The sequence below is a fragment of the Erpetoichthys calabaricus genome, chromosome 1, assembly GCF_900747795.2.
Source record: "Erpetoichthys calabaricus chromosome 1, fErpCal1.3, whole genome shotgun sequence".
NCBI lineage: Eukaryota > Metazoa > Chordata > Cladistia > Polypteriformes > Polypteridae > Erpetoichthys > Erpetoichthys calabaricus.
The window spans coordinates 244,756,668-244,784,394 of record NC_041394.2 but is presented as its reverse complement, the minus strand read 5'-3'; the positions used below and the strand labels follow the sequence as shown (position 1 = coordinate 244,784,394).

The 27,727-nt window shown below is 36.2% G+C and overlaps 2 protein-coding genes across 2 annotated transcripts in view; one reads left to right on the top strand and one right to left on the bottom strand.

Moving 5' to 3' along the window:
* Window positions 1-27,727, top strand: part of LOC127529042 (uncharacterized) — a 481,049-nt gene that overhangs the window by 410,373 nt on the left and 42,949 nt on the right. The gene's annotated exons all lie outside the window — the stretch shown is intronic.
* On the bottom strand, window positions 1,342-27,712 carry metap2a (methionyl aminopeptidase 2a). Its single transcript, XM_028813495.2, has 11 exons — window positions 27,505-27,712; window positions 26,758-26,859; window positions 23,116-23,178; window positions 18,153-18,255; window positions 17,911-18,072; window positions 16,250-16,431; window positions 16,075-16,169; window positions 13,248-13,344; window positions 11,479-11,582; window positions 2,810-2,925; window positions 1,342-2,104 (listed from the first exon to the last, which is right to left on the bottom strand). The coding sequence occupies exons 1-11, from the start codon at window positions 27,665-27,667 to the stop codon at window positions 1,852-1,854; spliced, it is 1,440 nt and encodes a 479-aa protein (XP_028669328.1). The 5' UTR covers window positions 27,668-27,712; the 3' UTR covers window positions 1,342-1,851.

Here is a 27,727-nt window from a genome sequence, read left to right as displayed (position 1 = left end):
ATTAAGCAAACATCCATTCAATTACTAAAAACTAAAACTGCCCAAGGCATTTAAAATTTATGTCTCATAATTTAAAATTTATGTCTCATAATTGAATACAGGTCATGGTTTTATTAAAATATGTACAGTTTTATAGGATTGTTTAAAATAATAAAGCCCATCACAAATGCCTAATCTAATGTTTAGATAAGAACATTTTATAAGCAATATCTATAGCATCTTCAAAATGTGTAAATATTATGTAGAAATTCCATGCAAAATAATCTATTACTAAACGACAGTTTAATATATGCATGGACGCAGGACGCACCGAGGCGCATGCGCCAGAGCGCCCCAGAGTCAAACCCAGTGGCTTCCCAGAATGGGTAGGTGGCACCCAAACAACACAACCTGTATGAGACCGCATAGATGCGCCCAAACAACACAACCTGGAAACTAAACTTGCTCCAATCCACTGTGCCAGCAGTCAGTGTGGCATATTTGAATCACATAACGGTAATTCAGTATTAAAAGTAAGAGTTGTACCTAACGACACAGCCACAGAGAAACAAAAACAAGACCGCATGGATAAAAACAATAAACGGAGGCTCCTACAACGCGCTTCAGAAACACCAGAAGCAAAGAAGTCACGGCTCCAAAAAGAAACAGCTCAACTAACGGAAATACAAAAACGAGCCCGTATGGATAAAAACAATGGACGAAGGCGCCTACAACGCGCCTCTGAAACAGCAGAAGCAAAGGAGTCATGGCTCCAAAAACAAAGAGCTCAACGATTAGAAATACAAAACCGAGCCCATATGGATAAAAACAATGAAAGCAGGCGCCTATTAATATATGCACGGACGGCAGACGCACCGAGGCGCATGCGCCAGAGCGCCCCAGAGTCAAACCCAGCGGCTTCCCAGAGTCTGATTAATATTTTGGATTTACCATTTTATGAATGTTTTGTTTCCAATTTACTTCATTTAAACCTTTCCACTCCGATATTGTTTGTATTTATAACTGCAACAACTCAGACATTTTGGACTTAAATGATGTAACAATTAAAATTCAATTTTTGTTTTAATAAATTGATTAACTTTAGTACAAATATATGTATTTAATTCAATGAAAACTTTACCAGGATGCTCCCACCCTCCAGAATTTGTCATTCCTAAAAATATCGGAGGGAATAGAAACTGACTGCCATTGTTGCATTTGCAATTCTTTAGAGAATCGGGGGTTTACTGGTAAATGACTAATCATGACTGTCAATGCGCTAAGTAACTCCATTACACAAGCGTAGCTGCTCATTCACCACCACTGCTGTAAAACCTTTAATAAAGGACAGATATTGAATAATTAGTTTAGACAGATTTTTATTTCTTTCTTTTTTTTTTTATATATATTTTTTGCAAAACTGGGAGGTTGGGGTTGTGAGGGGTATTAAATTAAGATGTGAATCTACACTGGCACCCACTTTAATCAGCATAATTTAAAAACCCTGGAGGTAGGAGGAATACAAACACTGTATGTGTTGGCCAAATGCAAGTTTTAAAAAAATTATCTCTTCTCTTAATTGATGCTGATGCTGCATTTAAAGCAGAATATGCAGACCCAATACAAATGTTTATTGCAGTGGTAGTAATCCTCAGAACAGATGAGTGTTATTTTCATTTGACTGACAGAGAAAGAAAAAAAAAAAGTGGGTAAAATTATACTTGTTCTGAATTACTTTCCACACACCAAAAACTTGGCAGATATTTTATAGTCTACTGCTTACAGAGATAATGAGCTATACATGAACAGGAGAATGCTGCTTTCTGCCAAAGCAATCAGAAAAAAAAGCTTTCCAAGATGAAAAAGAAGTGCTTAATAATCATCTCCCCGGCTCACAACCTCCTTGCAAATGGGGCGCAGCAGAATAGTGTGCTCAAACTGTGCTGTGTAGGAACCTTTAATGTCGCAGAGTGGAGGATAGGGATCCACAATGCCCAAATCACATAGATTTTTCAAAGCCATTAGATATTTGCTTTCTCCTAAACGGTCCAGCCATCTGCGGCAAAAGGCCAAAGTGCCAAAGTTTTCATTTATGACATTAAGGAGGTGCTTAGCTCTTGGGAGTCTGAAAAAAAAGAACAGGAAAGACACTTTAGAAAAAGAAAAACTTTAAGCAACTTTTTTATATAAAAATCAAACATTTTTCAAAAATAATTTAACAAAATCTAAAAAGTTTAATAATATTAATGTGCACTGACTCTGGTACAATGTGACAAGTGTTTCTAATCATAAATGATCCTGTTAAATGCATCCTGTACTTTAGGCTCAAATAATAAACTGCAACTGTTGAAATTGCAATCAAAGAAAATTAAACTATCTTGCCTTGAACCAAAAAGCTGACACTCCACACCTTGCATGTATCACTGTACCTTTGTTTAATCCGATGTCAAATGCAAAGGCTGAAATATAAATTAAACCTGACTTATGGAGATGGTTTGTGATACGTACCATTCTTTGTTCGCTAAGGACAGTAAGTTAAAATTATATAAAACTATATAAAAGCCAACTCCACAAAAGCACAATCTTGGCTATTTAAGCCAATATGATCTTTGTACTTTTTCATTCCACTGAATTGTCATAATATACCCAAAGCCTCAGAGCTTCATTGACTCCCCACTTCTGGAAAAAGAACTGTAATTCAAATATATTTTTCATGTGATAGTTTAAGACTATAAAGGTTAATAGTTATTTAAATATACAAATTGATATGTTTAAGCACTGCCAAACAGGATTTTTAGGTATCAAGTATCAATATTTGAATTACACTAACCTTATAGGCACATGGCCAACATCAAAATTTTTCATATAGTGAGAGCATTCCATGTCATCATGAACTACACCCTTTCCTGTGCTTCCAAAGGTCTCAATAGCATATACCTCTCCCTCCTGACAAAGGAAAGAACAAAAAAAAAAAATTATACTACAGACATAATTGACACATAGTACAACTACAAAGAAAAAGTATTCAAATGGATACATGATGCCCATAGCATAACTTATACAGGGTCACCATTTACTAAAGCCAAATTTGGTGGCAGACGCAGCTCCAGGCATAGGTATGAAACTGCTGGGAAACATACACTATATGGACAAAAGCATTGGGGCATCTGACCATCACACCAAAAGAGACTTTAATGACACTGCATTCAAATACATATGGAGTTGGTCATTCCTTTGCAGCTATGATAGTTTCCGCTCTTCTTGGGAAGCTTTCAACAAGATTTTGGAGTGTTTCTGAGGGAATATGTGCCCATTCATACTGTAGAGCATTTATGAGGTCAGGCACTGATATTGGATGAGAAGGCCTGACTCACAATCTCTGCTCCAGTTCATCCCAATGGTGTTCAACTGGGGTTGAGGTCAGGACTCTGTGCGGGGCAGTCAAGTTCTTCCACACCAAACTCATCCAACCACATCTTTATGGAACTTACTTTGTGCACTAAGGAACAGTCATGTTGAAGTAGAAAAGGGCCTTCCACAAACGTTTTCCACAAAGTTTGAAGAATAGCATTGCCCAAAATTTCTTGGTATGCTGAAGCATTAATATCAGTGGAAGTATGGAACTCTTCAGCCATGGAATCAGTACAGCACTGGTGACTTTTACACGCCATGCAACGTACTGTTGACCCCGCTCTGTAACTTGACGTGGTCTTCCGCTATGTGGCTGAGTTGCTGTTGTTCCTAAATGCTTCCACTGTCCAATAATACCATTACAGCTGACCATGAAATATCCAGTAGGGATGAAATTTCACAAACCATCTTATTGCAAAGATGGCACCCTATCATAGTACCACACTTGAAGTCACCGAGCTCTTCAGAACAACCCATATTGTTTCACAAATGTTTATAAATGGAGACTGCATGGCTGGGTGCTTGATTTTATACACCTGTGGCAATGGGTCTGACTGAAACATCTGAATTCAGTAATTAAAAAGTGTTTCCCAATACTTTTCTCAATATAGTGTATCTCTAACACTAAATGTATTGGGATTGATTTCCCCAATAATTCAAAACCTGATTCACATATAAATCTATACAGCTTTAATAATCAATTTTTGTTTTTTCTCTTATTTGTGCTTCTAGCTAAACATTCTAAGCAGTCAAGTTTATGCAACAAAATGGGAAACACAATCATGTAAACTGCTTAGACTTTAATGGTACTAGCTTATTACATTAGTAAGGGTGACAGCAAGAAGGAACAGCGCTTGGCGTGACATCTGGACAGAGGAAGGAGTAAAAGGAAAACTGGTAGTGGAATGGGGAAGTACAGGAGAGTATACAGAGGAAGATTTTGGCATAAAAGAAGTGGGATAGTCAGAGAGATGCAGAAAGTAGACAAGAATATAAGGAGATAAGACATAAGGTGAAGAGAAAGGTGGCGAAAGCTAAAGAAAAGGTGTATGATCAACTGAATGAGAGGCGAAACACTAAGGAGACAGAAAAGGACATGTACCGATTGGATAGACAGAGGGACCTAGCTGGAAAGATGTGCAGCAGGTTAGGGTGATACAAGGATAAAGATGGAAATGTACTCACAAGCGAAGAGAGTATGTTGAGCGGCTGATGAATGAAGTGAATGAGAGAGAAGAGGTTGGATGATGTGGTGACAGTGAATCAGGAAGTGTAATGAATTAGCAAGGAGGAAGTAAGGACAGCTATGACGAGAATGAAAAATAGAAATGCTGTTGGTCCAGATGACATACTTGTGGAAGGATGGAGGTGTTTAGGAGAGATGGCATTGGAGCTTTTAACCAGATTATTTAATGGAATCTTGGAAAGTGAGAGGATGCCCGAGGAGTGGAGAGGAAGTGTACTGGTACTGAATTTTAAGAGTAAGGGGGATGTGCAGAACTGTAGTAACTACAGGGGGATAAAATTGATGAGCCACAGCATGAAGTTATGGGAAAGAGTAGCGAAAGCTAGGTTAAGATGGGAGGTAATGATTAGTGAGCAGCAGTATGGTTTCATGCCAGGAGACAGCACCACAGATACGATGTTTGCTCTGAGGGTGGTGATGGAGAAGTATAGATAAGGTCAGAAGGAGTTGCATAATGTCTTTGTAGACCTGGAGAAAGCATATGACAGGGTCTCAAGAGGAGTTGTGGTATTGTATGAGGAAGTCGGGAGTGGCAGAGAAGTATTTAAGAGTTGTATGGGATATGTACGAGGGAAGTGTGACAGTGGTGAGGTCTGCAGCAAGAGTGACAGATGCATTCAAACGTGGAGGTGAGATTACATAAGGGAACGTCTCTGAGCCCTTTTTTTTTTTTATTTGCAATGGTGATGGACAGGTTCACAGATGAGATTAGACAGGAGTCCCCGTGGACTATGATGTTTGCCGATGACACTGTGATCTGTAGCGAGAGTAGGGTGCAGGTTGAGGAGACCCTGGAGAGGTGGAGATACGCTCTAGAGAAGAGAGGAATGAAGGTCAGTAGGAACAACACAGAATACATGTGTGTAAATGAGGCGGAGATCAGTGGAATGGCGAGGATGCAGGAAGTAAAGCTAGTGAAGGTGGATGACTTCAAATTCTTGGGAGTATACTAGGGGTGGGCGGTATTTAGCCCTACGGAATCGTATTAGGGCCACGGTGAAGAAAAAAACAATACGGACACAGGGAAGAAAAAAAACTATATGTTGAGATTAAAGTCGACATTTCCACTTTATTCTCATAGTTTACTTCATTATTAAAGTAGAATGTCGTAAACTAAACTTCTTCCTAAAATCAATGTTTAATTTACTAGATTTTGTCAAACCCCGTCATAAATTAATGCAGCACATTAAATGCTTTGTGTTGTGTTCCCCGACCCAGTTGTTAATCACTACGCTTCTTAAACTGACTTCCTCCACACTAAGAGGAGACAGCAATCACCATACAGAATCCATTCACTTCATGATATTCCTGCTTCCTGAAAATTTAGAATGCTAAGATAAATACTTGATATCATTTTCATGATGAAATGCATTAAAGCAGGTATTACACATGCACGGTAGTGAGGCGGTAGTGCTGCTCCCTCGTAGTAAGGGGTCCCCAGGTGTATGTTTAGTGTAGAGAACTTTATGGCAGGTGTGATGAGGCTCCAAAAAAACTGGATGTATGAATGGCTATCGCACAGGTTTAACTTAAATATTGTGTAAATGTTGGGTTTGTGATCTGGTGGTCGGAGACACGAACACAGAATTCAATGCATGTTCTTCTGAGCAGGCTCTCTTTATTGCATGCATGCTGTCTCTATCTGACGTACCAAAACCCCAGTTCCTATCCTTCCTTTTTCTTTCACCACATAACCAATCACCACATGATAAACGTCTTTGTGAAATTAAAACTAGTTATAAACTTAGCCCACGGAGTGTTCAGAACTTTAAAAATATCTTCGTTATACATGTTTAATTACGCCATCCATTCAGAGTTGCGCCCATCTCTGAACGAGTCCCCAGCACATCGCAGGATGAATACAAGCAAAACATACACTAGCAGGGTCAATATAGCATAACAAAACCCCATATCCTACATGACTTTGAAAGGAAACTGAAGCACGCCGAGTAAACCCACCAGAAAAACATGCAAATGCAAGGCCGTGCCCCCATATGATTAATGCATGCTTTAATGCATTTCACCATGAAAATTATATTAAGTATTTATCTTAGCATTCTAAATGTTCAGAGAGCAGGAAGATAATGAAGTGAATGTATTCTGTGCGGCGATCGCACTCCTCTTAGTGCAAGAAGAAGTCAGTTTAAGAATCTCGGAAAACACTTAACACAAAACATTTAATGTGCTATATAACTTATGACGGGGTTTGAGAAAATCTAGTAAATTAAATATTCATTTTACGATGAAGTTTAGTTTACGATGTTCTACTTTAATGACAAATTACGAGAATGAAGTCAACATGTCGACTTTAACCTTGACATAAATGGCGAGAATAAAGTAGAAATGTCGAGAATAAAGTCAACATGTCGTTACACTATTACACAGTACCCAGGTACATTACACTGTATTGAAAACAAAAAAACAAGTTCAACTTGGCTTGCAGTATTATCCAGTAGTATAGAAACAGTATTTACACATCTGACCTTTTAAAACTAAAGTATCTCCAGGCGACAGACGTGACTCCTTTTTTTCGGCAAAAGTTCTTCTGTGTCATCACGTTCAACTTTATCGTCGGCTTCAGTTTTGGAATGTTCTCTGTCCATTTTCACCGCGCAATACCTACGCTACCGCTACCTATTTGGTGGTGTAGCAGTGAAAAAGAGCCCCCGCGCAACAAATTTGTGTTTAGCGGTGTAGCAGTGAAAAAGGCCCCCACTTGAACAGTTTCCCACTGCGCCACGTTCCGAACGTCGTTTAGGCAATTTAAACCGGTGTTGCGGTATAAGAAAAATCCATATCATAAAAAAAATAAACTGTTTTCGGTATGAACTGGTATACCGCCCAGCACTAGAGTATACACATTATATATATACACACACACACACATATATACATATAGTACTGTGCAAAAGTTTTAGGCAGGTGTGAAAAAATGCTGTAAACAAAGAATGCTTTCAAAAATGGAAGTGTTAATCATTTATTTTCATCAATCAACAAAATGCAGTGAATGAACAAAAGAGAAATCTAAATCAAATCAATATTTGAGCAAGACCACAGAGCTGTCAAAAGAAACCAGAGACAAAATTGTGGACCTCCACAAGGCTGAAAAGAGCTACGGGGCAATTGCCAAGCAGCTTGGTGAAAACAGATCAACTGTTGGAGCAATTGGCAGAAAATGGAAGAGGCTAAAGACGACTGTCAGTCTCCCTCAGACTGGGGCTCCATGCAAGATCTCACCTCGTGGGGTATCACAGATGATAAGAAAGGTGAGGAATCAGCCCTGACATGGAGAGCTGGGACCACAGTTTCAAAGGTAACTGTCGATAGAACACTATGCCGTCATGGTTTCAAATCACGCATTACACGGGAGGTTCCCCTGCTCAAGTCATCACATGTCCAGGCCAGTCTGAAGTTTACCAATGACCATCTGGATGATCCAGAGGAGGCATTGGAGAAAGTCATGTGGTCAGATGAGACCAAAATAGAACTTTTTTGGTCTAAACTTCACTCGCCGTGTTTGGAGGAAAAAGGAGGAGTTGCATCCCAAGAACACCATCCCTACTGTGAAGCATGGGGGTGGAAACATGCTTTGGGGGTGCTTTTCTGCAAAGGGGACAGGACGACTGCACTGTATTTAGGAGAGGATGAATGGGGCCATGTATTGTGAGATTTTGAGCAACAACCTTCTTCCCTCAGTCAGAGCACTGAAGATGGGTCGTGGCTGGGTCTTCCAACATGACTATATATATATATATATATATATATATATATATATATATATATATATATATATATACACACACACACATACACACACACACACAGATATACACAGACCACGTGGAGTTGTAAACATGCCACATTTGGAATATTGTGTGCAGTTTTAGTTCACATTAAAGATTTAATCCATATTACTAAACGAGAATGGTAAACCGGATGGACGCAGGGACATCCGGCCATGGGCCGTGGACGCAAAAGACGTACTGCGCAGGCGCCCCACAAATCCCCCCCCCCCCCCCCAAGCAACGGAATCCGGATGGAATGAAACATAAAATAATAAATGAGGCGCCGCGCCCATAGCACACAGAAAAAAGGAGTCAGACGCCGGCGCTGTGCCCAGTGCACACGAAACGGGACACACACAAAGAGGATTGAGACCCACGACACACAAAGCCCCCCTCCAGTAACTGAAATAAGAAATGAGGCCACACGCCCCTAGAACACCAAAAACAAAGGAGTCACACGCAAGCACCACATAGCACACGAAACGGTTCGCACACAAAAAAGACGATTCAGACCCACGACACACAAACACCCCCTCCACTAACAGAAATAAAAAGTCAGGCAACAAGCCCCTAGCACACAAAAAAAAAAGAAGACGCGAGCACCACACAAAGCCCATTGGACACGAAACGGGACAGACTACGGACATAGCACACGAAACGTACACAAAAAGGACGATTCACACCCACGACCACACTAACATGAATAAGAAATGACACACAAAGCCCCATTTCTGAACGAACCGTCCGTATTAAACATACGTCATCTCAACACATTCACACTATGCAGCATAGGTGGATCTCATTACAATGAGGCACTATTAACCGTTCAACCACAGAGAAAAGGCTCCATATTAACCGTGAGTGCGATCCTCCTTATTACTTATCCATATTTCTAACGCTGAAGAACAAACAAGTCATGAATTCACGATCACGGGTACAAAACGATACGGCTCGGGTAACGGGACCAAACACATGAACCCGCATGAAAAAACAACAATACACGTCGGCGCCTACAACGCGCCTCTGAAACTCCAGAAGAAAAATGAACGTAGACGCATGCAGCGCGCGTCTCACAGTGCTGCATCGAAACAGGCACGGGTTCAAAACGAAACACCTCCCGTCTCAGACATACAGAAACGGCAGCGAAGGGACAGAATAAATTAACGCAGACGTCTACAACGCGCATCTGAAATGTCGGAAAACAAGCAGGCAAGGCTCCAAAAAGAGAAAGCTCAACTGACCGACATACAAAAACGAGCAAGGCTCAATACAAACAATGCACGCCGTAAACTACAACGTGCTTCTCACACAGCACAGGCAAATCGATTACAGCTCCTAAACAACACGTCCCAAATACTGGACATACAACGACGCGCCTCTCAAACGGCACAAGCAAAACATACACGTCACGGACATCAACGACAGACACCTGCTAAACGCTTGCGCCAGTTAGCTGACAACGCGTTCAATAATGAGTCCACTATTCAGGACAATTCATTGGGATTAATGAATGTCATTTGCAATCATTGTCATTCACTTAACTTCCCTGAAGAAACAACTGGCAATACAAGTAATGAATTTACACGTTGTTGTCAAAAGGGTCAAATTAGGATATGAATGTAAAGGAGGCAGTCTGAATATCTACAGAAGCTTCTAACTAACGATGTACCTGAAAGTACAAACTTTATAAACTGCATTAGATCCTACAAATCGGTATCCACTATAAACATGAACAGTAGCACTGCACGTGACATCCGTCTTGCAAAACTGTTAATTATTGATGAATGTACAATGGCATCCAGTCACTTACTCAACACCATTCATAAACTTCTACAAACGTTGATAAATAATAATATTCCCTTTGGAGGAAGGTACTTTTATTAGGAGGAGATTTTAGACAGTGCTTAGCTATTGTTCCACATGCCATGCACTCAGCTATTGTTCAGTCCACCTTAAAATACGCAGACAATTACCATTGCTTTCAAAAGATAGTTAGTACAAAACATGCGATTACCTTTTACACTTAAACGCCGACAGTTCCCCATTAACCCTGCATTTGCCATGACCATCAACAAATCACAAGTACAAACCATGGACAACGTTGGCATCTACCTCTCTGAACCCGTTTTTGGATATGGACAACTTTATGTGGCCTTCTCACGAGTTCGACGTTCATCTGATGTTACAGTTAAGGTTATAAGTGCTCCATGCCAAGGAAAACTCATTCAAGGACAAGACACCATCTTTACTACTAATGTTGTGTACAAAGAAATTTTCCAATAAACCTTTACACTGTGCCACACACTTTGTTTGCTTTCTATATGCATCATCTACACCTTCACACTATTCTATATCTCATTCATACATCACGCTCTTTGTCATTTCCCAACACCAGGGGTTGGCGAGCGAAGCCCCCTAGTTTACTATAACATGAAAAGTGGAGAGACAAATCGCTAATGTCATTCCAGAACCAGATAGAACATGCTATGATTTAAAAAAAAAAAAAAAAAAGTTTAATCCTTACAGCATTTGCAAATAAAGGTAAAAAAAACAATACTAGAGGTTTTTAAAATTGACATAAGTTATGCCACACATTTTCCGCAATGAAACCTGGGAGCATGCTGCACAAGCTTTTTTGCAAGCTTATTTTATCCTCATATGGTCTTTAATGTAGTTTTTCTTGTAACTGTATTTGGAAATCCAATCTGAAAATATGTACTTTATGTATGAACCATAATTCTGCTCTTAAATGTAATTCTCTGCTGTAGGTTAAGGTTTTTAATATCTGCTTACATCAAGGTAAAATAACCAATCGTCATGTCTACATTGATAAATATGAATATACCCATGAATATGCACAGTACTGTCTACCTCTCATAAGATTTAAATTATACTCTAACAATAATGGCCTTAAACTGTCAGGTTCCTTATATGACCAATTACTTCTACAGAAGAATATATATATATATATATATATATATATATATATATATAAAAATATTAAAAAAAAAGTTGCTGCACACTGAAATATGAATAGATAAGATGCAAGATTATTACCTCCATTCTTGTTGCTTCTCCACCTTTGACAATGGGAACAGTTTTACCTGCATGTATCCTGTACTGTCCAATTGAATGACCATTCAAATTACGAATTGGCTTAACTATAACAAAAACACAAATAATTAGGAAACAAAGTCGACAAATAAGCACGAACAACTGGTTAAAGTTGCTTAATATTAATGCAGTAAACTAACTGCTTTTGTTAACCAATCAACAATGTATCGGAAATACATACAAAATTGTTTAAAAAAGTGGACTTCTATAATGGTTTTAGTTGCATGGAAAATTAGAAAAAAAAATTAACAATAAACAGGACCTTTAGCATTACATTCAAAAGTTCTTGCCAATTTCTGAAAAACAATCTAAGCAGATTGTAAAGACAAATTGATTTTTTCAATTTGAAATGAGAGGGGAGATTGCTTTCCTGAAAAGTGATAACAGATGAATTGAGATTCTTCCAGTTGGGCAAAACAAGTCTATGTCTATACTGTAACTAAAATGACCAAGAAAACAAATTAACTCAAAAGGAAACAAATCCTAACCATGAGAAATGAAACAAAAGATTAATTAAACTAGTTAAGGTTAAAAAAAATGAGAATTTAAAAAACAACCTTTTTGCATTTTTTGGGGTGATCCTTCTTAAACATGCATGGCAGACTGTACTATTTTTCCACCATAATTTGCAAATAAATTCTTTAAAAATCAGACAATGTGATTTTCTGGATTTTTTTTTCTCATTTTGTCTCTCATAGTTGAGGTATACCTATGATGAAAATTACAGGCCTCTCTCATCTTTTTAAGTGGGAGAACTTGCACAATTGGTGGCTGACTAAATACTTTTTTCCCCCACTGTATATAACATTATAAAAATTTTTTTGTTTTGCCTGAGAAAGGAGCAAGTTAATCTTAAGATGTGTGTATGGGGAAAATGCAAAACTGCTGCTAAAATTAGATTATAGTACTAAGAGGTAAAGAGTAAATTAATTCTTGGAGCACCCATATTCCATAAGCATGATTCTATAATAAATGTGTCCTGAAAATAAGTTAGAGAAAAAGATAAAAACAAATTCAAAAAATAGCAAAATGATTTTGAAATGAAAAGAAAAAAAAATCATATGGCATAAATGCAAGTTAACAATTTAACTGACTATTTTCAGATCACAAGCTTGACATGATAAATGTAAATGGCAAGTTGTATCAAAAATAAAAATATACTTGAAATTAACATATTACTTAAAACAATTTTGTTTGAAATTATATTCGGAAAAAATGCTTTAGATTTTCTATGGTGACTTTTTTCAAAGATGTCAAAAACTCAAACCTAGTGCATTTTTGCTGTTATGCTTTTCAGTTTGTGTCATATTTTGCACAACTTTCAAAGGCTTCCTTCCTTCACATAAAATACATATATATAGGTTCAGTCCCAGAACATGTTTTCATCTGTGGATTTTCCCTGCTCATGTTCAATAGACTTCTTTTCACGTGCTAAGCATCTACAGAAACATTTACATACATATTCCCCTGAATGCAAACAGACCTTAGACTTCTTAAAATTTTTTAAATTCAGTAAATTAGGCAAAAATTAGGAAAAGAGCAAAACTCTTAATTACTAGCTTAATAGGGTATACTGTACTATTCCTGAGAGGCAGCTAATAAGCAATATTATAAAAGTACCCATCGACAGTTGTACCAATATGCAAATGAGAAGGGATTCAATTTGTTCGACAGCACAGTCAAGTTATTTTAATAGAAGTTTTGATACTCACCTTGATAAGTTTTCCCATCTATATCAACTTCATACGATTCCATAACTTCCTGTATTGCTTCACCAACATCACATAGACGAACATCAATACCAGCACACTACAATTAAAAAGTAGTATTACATTTAATAACTGGTTTTGTTTCTGTTAAGTAAATATGAAATAACAAAAATCTTGATATTTTTCCATATGCAAACAATGTCAAACTACAGCAATAGTCACATGCGGTATGTGTGTTAAGTTTTTCCTGGTCTCACCTCATTTTTCACATTCTCATTTCTGCTTTTCCTTTAGTATATACTTCATGACCTTGCTTATTATATGCATAAGGGCAAAGCTACATTTACACACTTGTATGCCTGGACCCACCCAGTCTGAAACTTGGCCTACCCAATTTAAAATATTATTATGTAGCTGGTTTTATTTAAACATTACTGCCACTGTTGTGAGGATTCTGACAGTCTTTGGAAGATAACTTTGAAATCTGCCAACAAGGTGACCTTATTGCCTTAACCATTTTATGTCCACCCCCTCATTAAGATCATTTATGAAGATAATTAGATGTGTGAAAGTTTCAAGGAAAAGTCAAACAGTTGAAGAAGATTAATTTTAAGAAAACTTCATGGTCTCTTTTGGAAAATGTTGTCAGATAGACATGAATCCATACCACCTGTTGAAGCATCGCAAACACCAACACAATCCAGAGAAATATCAGTTGAGAAAGTATTACCCCTACCCTCATCTGTCTGTTGTGGGCAAGCAACCAACTTAACCAAAGTATTTTTTTAATTAGAATATTCAACATAGTCTTGCATTTATTTATTTATTTTTTATAAATGTACAATCAATTGCATTGTGTACCTAGTTTGGGTGCCATTTTCTACATATATATTTTTTCTGGCAACAAACAATGTTAGGCCAACCGCATTCTTCATCCTAAACAATTAATCTCAAAGTGTGATAGGATCACTTTAGCAGCACCATCAGTGTCGAAAAGGAAACAAAATTCATGTACACAAATGTTTTGGATAATTGAAGAAAAACAAAACAAAAAAAAAACAGAATTCAAGAAAGGTTGCTCAGACTCTAGTTTATATCCACCAGTTACATGTAGCTACCACTACCACTCCTAAAACCCCACTTCCAATCTTCAGAAATTTCAAATGGCAGAAGTCAGAAGTGTGAGGATGTTTCCAAAACGGGCTTGTTTTGAGGAAGCTTTATGTTTTGAAAGTAAGGATGCATGATATCTGATTAATATCTGTATTGGCAGCACAACAGGATGAAATAACTTTACTGGCATCGGACTGATGACTAAATTTGATTTGATTTTTTTATCATTTATTTTGAAAAATGCTGTCTGCTAAATAAATGATTATAATACAAAAAAAATACCTAAAGACCACCACAAAGCACCATTTAATTCACTTGTTCCATTAGTAGCAAAGTAGCATGCAAGTTCCTGTCAGCCATATGTACTAGTGTGAACCCTAGTGTGAATTATTCAGTGTGGCCACTAATGTGATCAATGAAAAGAGAAACGAAATTTCCTGCAACAAAGCAGAGATGCTCTTAATCATTTAGAAAAATAGAACAAAAAACATCCAGGAAAAGGTTAATTTATTTCTTTACCGTTGTATACTTTTATTTTTTTAAATTTTCATTCTTTCAGTTGTGGTTAGATGTACTCCATCAAAAAAAGAAAAAAACTATTATAGTATTTAATACTGAAACCTGTAAAACCAATGATCACATAGTCAGCTAAATGTAGTTGTGCAGAAGCCATTTATTGTAATGATTGTAAATAATCTGCAAAAGTTGTTATTCTTAAGTGGTATTGCTTATTCAATTGTCATTGTATTATTTTATCCTTTTTCAATTTTAATTTTTTTCAACTATTGTTGAAATTATCCCATCACAAAGACAAAATTGTCATTTATATAATCAATAGGTAGCCAAATGTGGCAGATGTCATTTGTTTTAATGATTGAAAATGGAATGCAAATGTGTTATACAATTAAATGTTACATCCAGAAATATCAAGTGTCATTATTCTCTGTATCTAATAAATGTGTATATTGGCATTGGGAGATAAGTATATGAATAAGGATATTGGCACTGGCCCAGAATTCCCTTATTGGTGCATTCCTATTTGAAAGCCTAGTATAAACATTAATTTGTTGTTTACCCTTTAATAATATGCACATAACCAGAGGGGTTCATATTATAACCTGTCACAAATGACAACACACACAGATGGCCAACGTAATGTCAGATAAAAACATGACATAATTCAAGCTGACATACACAGCATACCCTTACCCAAAAAAACTGCTGTATTTCTTTTTTCTTTGCTTTACTGTTCTTGTCTTTACAGTAATGTTTTCACACTGGACACAATGTCCTCTTCTTTCAGTTCCTTTGGTATGTTTTCTTGATACAGACCAAATTGCTGGCCAACTGTTCAATACTGAACTTGTTATTAGTCTGCAATTCAACACCTTTAGTATTCCATTTTGCCAGAACAAATGTACAAGGCACCAAACAAAACTAATCCAAACAGAGTATTTAAAAAAAAAAAAAAAAAAAAAAAAAAAAAAAGAGGAAACAATGCTTCAACTGAGTTTTTATCTACATGACACAGGTTGAAACCAGTTGATGACCATGACATTCCCACTAGCACAGTTTCTCTATGTTATCTAGAAAGCAAAACAGCTGTGAAATTTTAAATGAGTCTCCAAGATAAAGGGAATATAAAGTAATCAGGATTGACCTACTTTCATCTTTTTTCTAGTGGTAGCGAAAAGCTACTAATGAGAAGCAGATATACCTTAATTCCTGTATTTGTGGCATCTTTCACAGCTTCAAGGAGCTTATCATACTTTGAATTAAATGTGACGGTGAATGCACAATCAATGATTCGTCCTGTAGAAAAATAACAGCTAAATATTAAAATATGACATTTCGAGTACAGTTTGCATATTATGATTGATCCCCAAACTGACCATTAATGTGTGTCCCAAAGTCAATTTTACAGACATCATCATACTGCAGCACAGTTGTGTCTCCTGCATTAGGTGTATAGTGAGCGGCACAGTTGTTTAATGAGCAGCCTGTAGGGAATGCCAAGCCAGCATTTAAACCATTCTCTTTGATCAGTTTTCTTGAACAGTCTTCAAGCTTTTCACTGGAAAAAAGCAAAGGATGCTTGACTATAAAAAATTTAACTTATATTCAGTTATTTTCTAACAAGTGTATACAGTCTTGCAGCTGATCACATGGTTTGTCTCTTTTAATCTACATTACTTTAATGGTGAGTATTTTGAAATGATAATCACGTGATAACCTCTTGTTCTGCTTTTTTCTTTTAATAATACATTACATTAATTCTTATTCTATATTAAAGCAGCTATTTTAGCACTTGTAGCTGGTTTACAAAAAATACCTTGCTTATTATCAGTGTCTAAACCCCCCCCAAATACTCCAAACCACATTAAAGAAGGTTAAACAATTAAGCAAATAAACAATTAAGCACTAGCAGTACTGAATACTTTTTCATGAAAAAAGCCAAGTACCATAATGTGATGAATATTTGCCTGATTTGGTCTGGTCAAAACAAAACCAAAAAAAAAAGTCCTGTGCCAAAAAGTGTGATCGAAATTTAACTTATTAAAGAAAGAAACATCCTCTTACAGGACAATTCAGTAATCAGGCTGGACAAAAGCTATTCATTGTATCTTTTAATGACTCCTCAGCAAAATGCCTTGGAGGAAGCATTCTTCAAAAAGTCTATTACAGCATGATCAGGATGGTCACAGAAACAAAGGATAGAGGTAAATGTCATAAACTGTTGAATTTACATACACTATCAATCAATGCATACATTTTACTCTGGTTGGTTCATTGGTTTACACCCAAATGATTTATATAAAATAAAAGTCTTATTATATTATATTCTGGTTCTTCTTATACCTTTTGAGATGAGACACCACCATTGAAATTCTGTGCATATAACAACTGTCCATTCTAGTTTACAGGACATCTGCGGATTTCTTAGTCATCTCTTAGTCATCCTTCAGTACATTTTGTATATTACAGCAACCTTTCTTCTGGTACATTCTTTATTTACTTGACCATCTTAGTATTTTTCCTAAACCAAATCTTGTATTTCAGTGTACACAATTTGTTGTTCATGTAACCTTTATTTGCTTTCCCACATTTATTAACCCTTTATGCTATTTCTTTAAGATGAATGCTATGCTACCCTAAAATTATTCTTCCACACAAGACAATACTGACAATTATTGTTTAATGCACATGTATTCAGTTATTTCCAATACTATCTGGCCCTAAACCCAAAAACAACTACCTCTGAATGCAGCACTGACAATACTATTTTAACTAAATCGGAGGGTTTAAAATGTCCATCACTATTACAAAAACAATTGCTAAAAACAAAATAAGTGACCGAGTGGTAGAGAGTGGTACTTCAAAACTCTTCTTGATATTATCTGGAGAAAGTATGCAATTAGGACTTACAAGCATTGCTGCATTGATTCCTCTTGCTTTGTTACCAAAGCAAAATTTGTACTTTAGTTTCTGAATGGTAATCTTATTTGAACTGTTTCAAATAGTTTGTAAAATAAATAAACAAAATAAAACTTACCAGATTTCAATCATTGTTAGCCCAGGCTTAAGCCAGCTCATAACATACTTTCGTACTTGTCTATGAGCCTCTGCTGCTTGTCTGAAATCATTCCAAATCTCTTCACTTGCCTTATCCAAAGCTTTTTTTTCTTCATTTGTCATTCTCCAAGCAGCTGTTCGTCTACAAGGCAACAAACTTTATAATTTTCAGGCAAAAACAGGTATTACTTTTCTCATTTAAATAAACTATAATAAACATACCCATCTTGTGTTGCAGGATATTCACATTCTTGACCTTTTGTGAAAACTCCACTGGGATAAAGCTCACAAATAGGAATTGAGGGTGGATCAGTCTGAAGCTTGGCTGTCAAAAAGGACAAGAAAATTAAAATTAGTTGCAGTCATACAGTTCAATAATAAAATGTTAAGCATATGTAAACCTAATCAAACTTCAATATCTTCAAATATGTGCATGCATACTAAGGTTACATATAATGACGAACAGCAAGCAACGGTTATTTAACCAACTGTTACATTTAATATTATTGGCCAGACTTGATTTTAAATGGTAGATTCTTTTCATACTTTAAGACACAATGAATGTAGGCGAATGCCTATGCTCAGGTAATAATCACTGGAATTTTTTTCTTCTAAACTTGTCAGTGAGAGAAGCATTATATATAGGAAGTAGTTTCCATTTTATTTTCTACTTATCATACCACAAACACTCAATGAAGTTTATTCAAGATTGTGTATGACGATCAATTTTTGTCTTCTGTCTGCTTCGATGGAAGCATGTTGTATTTGCTTTATTTTTACTGACTTAACTGTGTTAAGTGAAGTGGTAGGTAAACTGTCAATGGCAAGCAGATTCACCTTGCTTACTAACAACAAAACTACAAGTCAAAAACTACAGAATGAGGAGTCTAGTGGAAGTGAAGCTTTCGGCTGCATTTGAAATCTTCATATTTTCACTTGTTAATGTGTAGGAATCTAATACTTCAAAAAAAATATCTATGTGCTTTAGTGATTTTTAAGTGTGATTTCTGTCCATTACAGGTAGATCTCTCTCTACAGAGAAGTGTATGGTACATGCAAAGGCAGAGCTGTCTGCTCAGTGTCTTGCAACTTAAGGGACACAGGCAAATTAAGAGAACTGAATATTGTGCCTACATAATGTATGAAGGTTTATTTAGAAAAATATCACAGTAATGCTGCTCTCAGCAATCTGGGCATACAATATGTGTTCTGGAAAATTTAAACATGCTGTTTACAATTCTGTTAATGAAGGAGCCTGTAAAACGTAACTTTTTGCATTAACAAATCTATTTTCATTACCGGAAATACTTGAAGGTATAACATGTTCTGAAATCAGACTAGATTTCTAAGGCTCATTCTTTGTTATACTTTTTTTTAAATGGACTTACGGTTTACTTGATATAGCTTACAACTTTTACCTTGGTTTAAACCTAGAAATTTTCAAGAGTACAGTATGTTGAAAATGTTGTACAACTTTAATAAGCACTTCAAAGTTTTATAGTGATACATTAGTTTTCCTGATCTTATCTGCTTTTACTCTTGCATTTTAAAACAATTTGGGTATTTAAGCTATTATTTCTAATAAACATGCAGGTGGGGCAAAATGCTAAAATTGTTGCTCCACTTTAGTAGTTTTCCCTTCTACCAGTGGCTTTGCCCTTTGTTAACTGGCACTATTTGCATACAGAAAAATTAAATGTAAGCACATTTCAAGAATAAACTCAAAAACAAATTTTTGGAAAAATACAAAATACTTTTAAAAAATCATACAATATAGTATGACATTAAAAATAAGTGACCTACTTAAACAAGGAATTTCATCAAAAACATTAACACTAGAATTACCAGAGCCTACGAAAAAACTCGTAGATCTGTCCCACCTTAAATCGTTTCGCACTCTCCATCAGCGTCTTTTGTCCTGTAAATGTGTCAATAAGCAGCCTGCTATCACATCCCCCACCGCCGCACACTTTTGTCAGCTTAAGTCTATTTACCTGCGTATCAGTTGCTTAGAGTTGTATAGAGTGAGAAGTCAAGCAAAATTACACCTTTTATAAATACTATATCGTTATTTGGAATGCATGCATTTCATGTGTGTTCCATGTCTACAACAATCTATGTACAGTAAACACATCATTAAAACAAACGTTTTTCATGTTTTAGTAAAAATTGACAAAATGTAGACATGAAGTGTTTATTGTGTGAAGCCTAAAGTCCAAATATCAAATAAACACTTTCACAAAAGGTACAAATATAACAGAACAAGTGCGCTTCCATTCAAGAATATAACTGCAGAAAAAGAACCCGTGTTAGGGTGTGACATTGACACGCATTTGCTACGACAGCTTCGTTGGCACAACGGTATCAACTGTTGACTGGTAATCAAAACTTCACGGGTTCGACCCCAGACGAGTCAGTTTTGAGAAGTGAGCTGCTCTTATTCTTACTATTTTAGAATAAAAACATACATTTGGATTTCCCTCTGTAATAGCCAGTTTTTTATTCAGTTTTATTCTCTCAGTTGCGTTCGCGTGTGAAATGAATCTATATATGAGTTTCATTTTTTGAATTTAATTACTGAAATAAATTAAGTTTTTAATGATATTCTAATTTATTGAGATGCACCTGTAAGACTTTTGAATTGAAGATCTGCCTAAATATCTCAATCCCATATGAAGAATTGAAGAACTGCCTCAAAAACAAAGACAAAACAGAACTTTGCTTCCCGTTTATGATGTGTGCCAATTTTTCCAGAAGCATCTAAACAATATTTTAGCAAAAAAAAGGCATGCATTTGACATGTCAATAAATAACTGGATAACTGACATGTGGACTATTTGACAAGAACAACAGATTTTTTCCCCCCCTCATGGACGTTTTCCATATTATTTACCATCGCACTGCATTGGCTTGGTCTATAGATATACAAAATGTTAAAATGCTGCGGCTATTTGGTCATGGAAGGTTTACAATTCCAATTAGATGGTAATGTTAAATTTCTTTAGTTATTTGTTTAGACGTGCAAGGAGAAGGTGAAGGCTGTGTAGCCTTTTCACTGATTTGACCAGTGTCATTAGGCAGACATGTTGATTTGGGTATTTTAAGTATTGAAATCTGCATCTCCTTTGGCTCTTTGTTATCAGCTCTCTCAATAGCAGTCCTTTCGAAGAGTTCTGTTTGCTTCAAATACATATTCTGCAGTTCATATTTTCACAAATATAGCTGCCAATTCTTTTAAGTATACATACAGTCCTAAGCTACTGTCATATTGCTGAACAACAGAGTACACACAGCTCCTGTGACAGCATATCGTTCTCGTTTACTATTTCTCCATTGATGCAGTCAATAATAAAAGTATATACTGTCATCTGATGCCACAGAATGTGTTTTCTCCTGCATCAGGTTATGTTTATTTTTAAAATGTGCTCTCTGAACATGTGACACACGTGTGACAAATATATCTTCGCAAACAGAAGCTTGCTGTCTGTTGGACCAGGTTAACGAGAGCTTTGCAATTCTAAATCACCACCTCTACTTTCAGTATCGCCTTCACAAAGCTACATATTGGTTTAGAAATGACATTCACTGAGCCATGTAATTATTCCTACCCAGTTTTAAGATAACTTCACTCACGTCAGACAACACTACCAACTAATGAGCTCTAAGAACTTACAACTAAAACACTGCCCAAACTCTGGCAAATGCTACGTTTACTCTTTTACATTTTTTAATTCACCAAATAAATTCCAACTGCTCATTAACTTTTTCATAAAAATGCCATGGTTTTACTTTGTTTCCTATTAGTTGTATTGCTATTTCTTACAATAAATTTTATGTCAATAAAATATATAATTTGACCAGGGTATCCAAACTTTATTATTGAGAACTCTGTGTGTTAGTTTATGTTGGATTTGTTTTATCTTTTCTTAAAAAAAAAAAAAAAAAAAAATTACAACATAGAATAGATGTACACCATAGCCTTATTTAGCTTTGAAAACTATAGTTATTTTATATGCACTTTTAAACATGTGTTTGTAAACCAACTAGATTAAACTGTAATCATGTACTTGTATGTTTAAGTATTCTATTTAGACTTTGCTATGTGACCTCCTTGCCCCTCAAAAACTTAATATACAATGTTGGAGGATTCAGCTTTATCTTCAAGTTTCAAATGAAGATCGAAATGCATTTAGTTGATTAAACCAAATGCAAGTAACTTTCTTTTGTTGTCAAAAATCACCTAAGTCCTGTCCACTCATTCTGTATATGCTTTGCAACATCAATTTCAAAAGTACTTACATTTTATCAGTCATTTACTCAACTGTGCAACAATTTTTTCCCACACATTCAAAGAAAATCATTTGTGATGACTGATAGGCAAAGGATTGGCCCATTGTTATTACCATTTTATATAAGCTCTATGTTGCTTATGAAAAATCATAATGCTGCATTGGTTTAAACACACAATCCTAGAATGGCACAATTTAGTAAAGGGTAGTGCAGTAATTTGTACAATGTAAAATGTAATGCGTTCAATTGTAAATGTACAAGTACTGTGAAAAACCAGTGCTGTAAAACACTACTAAACTTCACGTGCTCTCAATACATAACTGATGCCAGACTGCAATAACATAATCTCAATATTGCTTCCCATCTTGTGTTTGAGGTATTTTGCAGACCAGGATTGTCACGTCAGTATTTCAAGTGTTACTCAGTTGGTTTCATATATTGTATAGAGAACCTTCTCAGTTTATTTCACCAGAATTTGAGCTTAGTGACATAGGGGAGAAAAGATCAGAAGATAGCATAAACACTCAGCACCAACAAGCAACTGAAGACTACTACCAACTAAATTTATCACCAAATCTGAGTAAATAGAAACTTTTAACAGAATGTGATTGGTTGGTGAGATTCGTATTAGCAAATTAATTGACTCTTGCCAAAGAAAAAATTACTCATGGAGTACCTAGGAGACTGTACGCTTCCGTACCTGGAACAAGTCCCTACAGTTCCTTAAACAGACACAGCCAACACCTTTGAACATCAACAGAGCTAGGACTGTTGGTCATCTCGCCATGGTAGTGCTGGGTACTCTCACTAAACACCTGGCAACTCAGTATTCCTTGATGTCAATTCCTCCCAAATGCGACTTCACAATCAAATTAAAAAACTAATCACAACATACTTCCCCGCTTCTTTTTCTTCTTCTTTTTCTTCTTTCCAGCTGCATCACTACCATCATCCCCATCTAGTAAAAGCAGGATAAAATAAATTGTTAATATACACCCTAAAAATATTTTCAGAAGGTAAACGTTACCTTAAACAAATCTGTTGCCCACAGATCAATCACTTCTTGAAAGTTTAGAGGTCCACACAATATGCAATAGGAGCATATTAGGTTTTACTTTGTATTGTCATTTAGCATTTTTACTTTATTTCCCTCTAAAATGCTTCTACATAAAAAGGGAGAAATTAAACTGGTGGGGGTGGGGATCTATTTATGCCTAACTGACAGTGACTGCTTAAAATTATAATAATCAACTAACACAGTTTCATTTAAAATGTGTTGTTTTGGACTAGCTAAGCCCCTGTTGAAAAAGTTTAAGAGCAACAGGACTTCCGTGATCCATCAATGTTTATTTGAAGTCATTCTTTCATTACATCCCAGTCAGCCACTGAATCTACTTTTAAAATCTAGTGTAGAATTCACCTAGTACAAGCAGTATAGAAACCTTAGCATGCATATATACTAAAATTGCTGTACCAAGTGAGGGAAAAAATACAGGAAAGATACTCTTGTCTCTCTGCCATTAATTACACCTATCTTTGCAAACTTTTAGAACTTTAACACAAGTATAAGAATCTTTTAAAGCAATAAACCATACAGTTAATTAGAGCCAGTGGTATACAATAAACAGAGATTGTGTCTAAATAATGATTAACATACTTTTATAAACTATTGTAACCTAACCTAGCACCATTAAAATTTGCTAGCAATGTTTCAGTTGAAACTTTTCTGTGGACTTATTGAATGCCTGGATGTTAATTCAGATTATTCTTCAAAATGAAGAATCAGAGAGAGACATGCATGAAAGGTACTACATTAATGGTTACTTTTTTTTTAAACCATGCAAAACCCACTTTCACCACAAACAAAAAAGGAACCCTTAACTACCAAAAATAAAAATATGAGTATCAACAGTGACATGCCAAACGTGTACGGAGAATACCACAAAATAGTACAAGAAAACAGGTTTGATCTCTTCAACAGTAAATTATGAAAAGACCTCACCTAATAGTGAAAACTTGATATTTTTTTCCTGAAAGGAGAGATTAACTGAATAAAGCTGGTGTTGAAAATGGAAGTTACGATCGATGAAAAGAACACAAAGACAGACCAGAAGTATATTGATACAATAACAACACTGATAGCAAATATATAAAACCTGAATCATCTGAAAACGATCACCACCATCCTTAACAACAAAATAGAGCAAAATGCCCAAAAGCACACTAAATTCAAATTTCTTTTGATGACATTTCAATGGTTTTTTTTTTTTTAAATAACTGTACATCCAAAAGGTACATTATTCTGATCCTGACTCCCATTCATGCTCAAAACAAGCACCATCTTGCATCAATACTTCAGGCATCAGGTCTCTTGGTGACCTCACTTTTGCTGGGTTCCCAAATAAAAACCACTACTCTGTATGATGGACAGATGTTAAAATGTACAATATGAGAAACAATTTCAGATCATTCAGACCTGCATCCCAACTGAATGCAACACTGCCTGATATGGAAACTACTCTACCCTCGATCACAAAGACTTGCAGTGGGTAACGCTTTTTCCCAAAAAATCAGTGGAGGTGAAGTTCCTAACCTATAAGTCATATGTTAGGCAGTGTGTAAGTAAAAGTCAGGAAATCAAGGACCCCAGTCATCCAAGTCACGAACTTTTCATATTATTACCTTAGGGCAAACAATATAATGACATTAGGTTCTGGACCAGTAAGCTCTAAAACAGCTTCTTCCATCAATTTGTTGAACACTCTGCATAGTGACTGGTATTTACCCTTATCAAAATCCTACACCTCCCATTCATGCAGCTATTCCTTCATCTCTGCATTGCATTGCAACACAATTATTTTGTGTTATCTTAATGCATTGTATAGTGTACGTATTATGTTCAATTCTGTACTTTGTACAATGTGTGACTCATGAATATACATGTTTATTCATTATGAGTATATCAGTGTGTAAATCAGCACTCAGACTACCACTATGCTTAATAATAACACATTTATATAGCGCCTTTCCCATGCTCAAGGCACTTACAGAATATAAGAAAGAACAGCAGGGTATACAGTATATAGCGTTGTACAAACCAGATAAATAAATAAAGAAGATTACGACAGTGAATTCAGAGAAAAAGCCTAACAGACAACATAATTGATGGTCTTGCGCGCGCACACACACACACACACACAGGTTACATGAGCATCTTGACAGAGAGATAAACTGAGAGAAGGGTAATAAAGTCAAATAGAGCTATAAGCCTTCCTGAACAGATGAGTTTTGAGTTGTTTTTTAAAAGAATTCATGGAGTCAGCTGACCTGATTAATTTCGGTAGGTCATTCCAGAGTCTGGGCGCTATACAGCTGAAGGCCCTGTCACCCATGGAGTGTACAGTAGGGGGCACAACAAGATTGCCAGATCAGAGGATACTTTACTGCTTTACTGTTGTGGACCTAGCACCCAAGTTTTTTACCCACACATACATTTATGTTAAGTGATGTGACAATAAAGGTGACAGTTTAACCAGCTAAACATACCAATAAAAGAAAAAAAAAAAAAAAAGTTGTTTTCCAGGAAAACAAGTCTGTGAACACCACTATTCATACAAAGCTCCTCAATATAATTTTCTCATATTACTGCATCTCAGTTCACTTTTTAAAAGACCATTAACCTCCTCAAATATTAGTACTGTATCTTATAATACAGTATTTAGAAAAAAAGAGACATTGATTCCTATTTGAAAACCCAGCTATACAAAAATGAGATGTGACTCAAGGTAAGCTATTAATTTCCAAATACTCTGCCATACTGAGCTTACAATTTTAAAAATAGTGATGTTGCCAATTAAGGTGCTCTTTACAACTCTGCAACAACACATAAGTATACCAACTAAGGAGACAATTTAGCAGTTTGGTTAACTAATTTGGTTATAAAGTTGTTCCAGTATTACATCAAAATACCTCTAAAAAATGGCAAGGTTTCCTCTTCAATTGCAAGACTTGGTCGTTTGTTCTACTTACCCATAACTAATAAAAAGTACTTAGCTTAAAAATTTGATCACTGCCAACAAATAAAAAACATAATATGCGTGATACAGTAATGCATTTCTGAATAATTGTGTAAACCTATTGCAAACACTATCTTTAAATGATCATTTTCAATCTTTCGAGCATAATAGTAACTTAAGTAGCGCTAAAATGAAATATGATCAACACAATCGTACGGAAACTGAATTTTAAAAGGCTTGTGTATAATAATTTATTCGCGCATTTTATACGCGTTAGGGTATTAAAACGAACGTATATTGTTGGACAGGGTTGCAAAACTAAATACACCTGTGTTGACCATTACTCACTCACTAATTTATTATTCCGACAAAATTCCTAGCACAATGTTTCCTCTATACATAAAAAAAACACTGCTTTAAAAGTTAGTACACATAGGCGACACAGCTTCAAATAGCGAGAGGGAAAAAAACCACCGTAAAGCCAGCTGTAACACAATGAGTTAAGTAACAGATTTACTTGCCTTCGTCGCCATCATCATCTTTATCCTCTAAAGCTTGTTTGTCCAACTGTTTAGGCTCTTCGACGACGATCGTAGTTGTCTCCGTCACATTTCCATTGGCTACTGCAAAAAAATAAGCATTTCGAAATCAACTTTACTTACTAATAAGATGAAGTCCTATACACTTGAAGTAAGAAAGCGAAAGTTCTTTAAACAAATTAATTTACGCCAGGTTTCCAACCCGCTGTTTACATGCAAGATAAGGCCACAGCCGCCCCAAAACACCCCCATAATGACAACTTGCAGTGAGCGCTCTTCCTCGGAGCTCAAACTGTGAACCACGTTAGTTGAAAAGTTGCAATTAAACCGAGTTACGTCCTGCTCATTGTACTTTAAAGGACGCCGACAAAAATAATAATTGCACGTTATCATATAACCAGTGGTCTTGATGCTGGAAGGTAAACATAATAAAAACGACACTCAACCACACGAACTAATAACTGAACAGTAGTTCTTGCGAGCTTTCACTATGGATGAAAACACAACAAAACACGCCGACCAACTTCAGTAACTGGCAAGCTCTAACGTGGTTGAATCGTGGTTCCTGAAAATAGCATTTGGCTGATAAAACTTTGAAGTCATAAGATTACAGCTCAACACCCTGCTTAGGTACCAGCAAAGGTACACTCAAGCCATACTATGGGCCGAAGCTTCGTCTAAGCTTTCGGGGAATTCGTCTGGGACTGGCCTATCATCAACCACACTCACCAGGACCAGTAGGCTTGTTTTTCTTCTTCTTCTTCTTTTTCTTTTTATTGATATCCTCGGGTGTGTCTGCTTCGTCCTTGTCATCAACGTCAAGCTCCCCATTAACGTGGTATTCCATTTGAGTATTTTCTTCTTGCTCCGGATCCCGCACCATATCTGCCATGATAGAGAGACACGGGGAGAAGAGAGCGCAGGGGGTGACGGGAGAGAGCAAACGCGAGCT